Raw genomic sequence first — 2,500 nt, 5'->3', positions numbered from 1 at the left:
TGTATAGCTGAATTTGTTAAATAATTGATTAAATTGAAAAGTTAAAGCAACATTGAACTAAAATGAGTTGAATAATATATTATTCATCTCAAAATAGTTCAACACTGCTTCAACTTTGTTTAGCAAGTGTCAGTGTTGCAACTTGTAATAATCATCCGTAGAGCTGCTTTATAGTTGAATTTGCTTCACGATTGATCAAATTTGCAACATTGACATTTATTAAACAGACATGAATCAATACTGAACTCAATTGGGCTGAAAAATGACACAGTTTTCTTCTGTATAGCTTCAATTGTTTAATAATTGATGAAATTTTGCAACACTGACACTTGCTAAACTGAATTGAAACAACATTGAACTAAACCGAGTTGAATAATAAGGGCTGCTATTATCTGTAGAAAGGCTTTATAGTTGAATTTGCCTCATAATTGATGAAATTAGCAACATTGACATTTATATAACTAAACTGAATGATCATTCAATCATATTAAGCTAAACTGCAACACTGTTGTCTTCTATAAAGCTTATCTTGTTTAATAATTAATGAAATTTGCAACTTTGACACTTGCTTAGCTGAACTGAAACCACATTTAACTAAAATGAGTTGAATAATGGGGCTTCTATCATCTGTAGAGCTGCTTTATAGTTAAATTGGCTTCATGATTGATGGAATTTGCAACACTGACACTTATTAAACAGAAGTGAAACCATGCTAAACTCAGTTGTGCTGAAAAAATACACTATTTTCTTCTGTATAGCTGAATTTGTTTAATAATTGATGAAATTTTGCAACATTGACACTCGCTAAACAGAATTGAAACAACAATGAACTAAACTGAGTTGAGTAATAGCGCTGGTATCTTCTGGTGAGCTGCTTTATTGTTGAATTTGCTTCATGATTGATGAAATTTGCAACATTGACATTCATTTAACTAAACTGAATGAACATTCAATCATATTAAGCTAAACTGCGACACTGTTGTCTTCCATAGAGCTGCTTTATAGTTGAATTCGTTTCATAATTAATGACATAACTAACATTGTCAATGCAAGGTTTGTGTTTAGGCTGTTTTTCTAAACAAAAGCTTAATTTGTTCCAAAATTAATAAAGGAATGTGTTTATTATGCTAGATTGCACTTTTACAATGTGGTTTCTAACATTTACCACAGTACCATCTTTTTAAACAAGCACAGCGGTATTATTCTTTAAAATACAACCACCATAGCATTTCAGTGTGCTAATGAACATCCTTCGCACTGTAAACATGCATTTTATAATCATTTAAATGAATAATTAAATCTTTTTATGTTTTTTCCACAGGTGTCAAGTCACATTCAGGTGCTGGCGCGACGGAAAGCTCGGGAAATTCAGGTGAAACTCAAGGTAGCTAACGAACTCTAATGCTAACCACCTGTTTGCATATTAGCAGCATTATCACTTAAGCATTTGTTATTAACAGCTCACAATCTGGACAGTTAAACTTCACTTTTTAAGACACTCACAATAGCTAGCAATACCACACGCTAGGCTAATCACCTGTTTGCATATTAGCATCATTACCACTTAAGCATTTGTTAACAATGGCTCAGATTCTGGACAATCGAATACCGCTTAAATGATCCAGACACTCGTATAATAGCTAGCATTACCACACGCTATAACTTTGTAATGTTCAGAAAACGTGTGCCCTCTGGCGCAGTAATATGAAGTGTTCTCCTTGCGCGCTCCTGTCTTTCATCATATGGCATGGTTGACCCTTTGGCTGGCGGCCATCTTGGCTCAGCTGTCCGAGAGCAGTGCTGGTCACACGGCTAACACTGACAGGCCTTTTAAATACGTTTCTGTAACTGAGAAGTGTGACGGACACACACATGGCCATATTTCGGGGTCTGCCAGGTCGGGCTGGAGAATGTATGGGCTTGTCATGCTTCAAGGACACAGCAGTTGCTTGAGCTCGCCGCGGACGACCTTTCTCTGCATGTGATTCAGTTCAGCTGGAGTTGAGGAGGATCTGAACAATCGCAGGTTCTATAGATGGAATAGCTGCGTCCCAAATCGCATACTTATGCACTATTCTACGCCATTTTGTTGTATAAATAGTGTAAGTAGTGCGTTCACACTGAAAACTATTAGTGTAAAAAAATAATAAGTGCACTTTAATTACCCGTATGATGCACTCATTCAGCCGGTAAAATGAAGTGTGGAATGATGGACACTTCACGCACTCAACGACTGCAGGTTTGCTTACGTAGCGGAAGGGGCGGAGCTATCAGACCCACATGTTAGATAACTTTATTTATTTTGGATGGTGAAAGCAAAATTCTTCTACGAGAGTGATTATAGCGCCTTCTAATATATGTATGTATATATGTATGTATGTATGTATATATGTATGTGTGTGTGTGTGTGGTCGTTTATATATGTATATGTGTATATGTATATATATATATATATGTATATATATATGTGTATGTATGTATGTACATATATATATATATA

General features: G+C 35.4%; 1 protein-coding gene across 7 annotated transcripts in view; it reads left to right on the top strand.

The window, feature by feature from the left end:
* Positions 1–2,500, top strand: part of tead4 (TEA domain transcription factor 4) — a 61,337-nt gene that overhangs the window by 36,768 nt on the left and 22,069 nt on the right. For 4 of the 7 annotated variants that reach the window (XR_012400113.1, XR_012400112.1, XM_073942604.1 and 1 more), the window contains exon 4: positions 1,322–1,384. Coding sequence is in view for 2 of the 7 variants with exons in the window: in XM_073942603.1 (XP_073798704.1) it covers positions 1,322–1,384 (63 nt within the window). In the remaining 5 variants the exon portion in view is untranslated. The remainder of the gene's footprint in view (positions 1–1,321; positions 1,385–2,500) is intronic. The other 3 variants (XR_012400111.1, XM_073942605.1, XM_073942602.1) reach the window with 1 other exon arrangement.

This window comes from Danio rerio, chromosome 25 (genome assembly GCF_049306965.1).
Source record: "Danio rerio strain Tuebingen ecotype United States chromosome 25, GRCz12tu, whole genome shotgun sequence".
Lineage (NCBI taxonomy): Eukaryota > Metazoa > Chordata > Actinopteri > Cypriniformes > Danionidae > Danio > Danio rerio.
The sequence above is the reverse complement of the archived record's forward strand: the minus strand, read 5'-3'. Positions and strand labels throughout refer to the sequence as shown.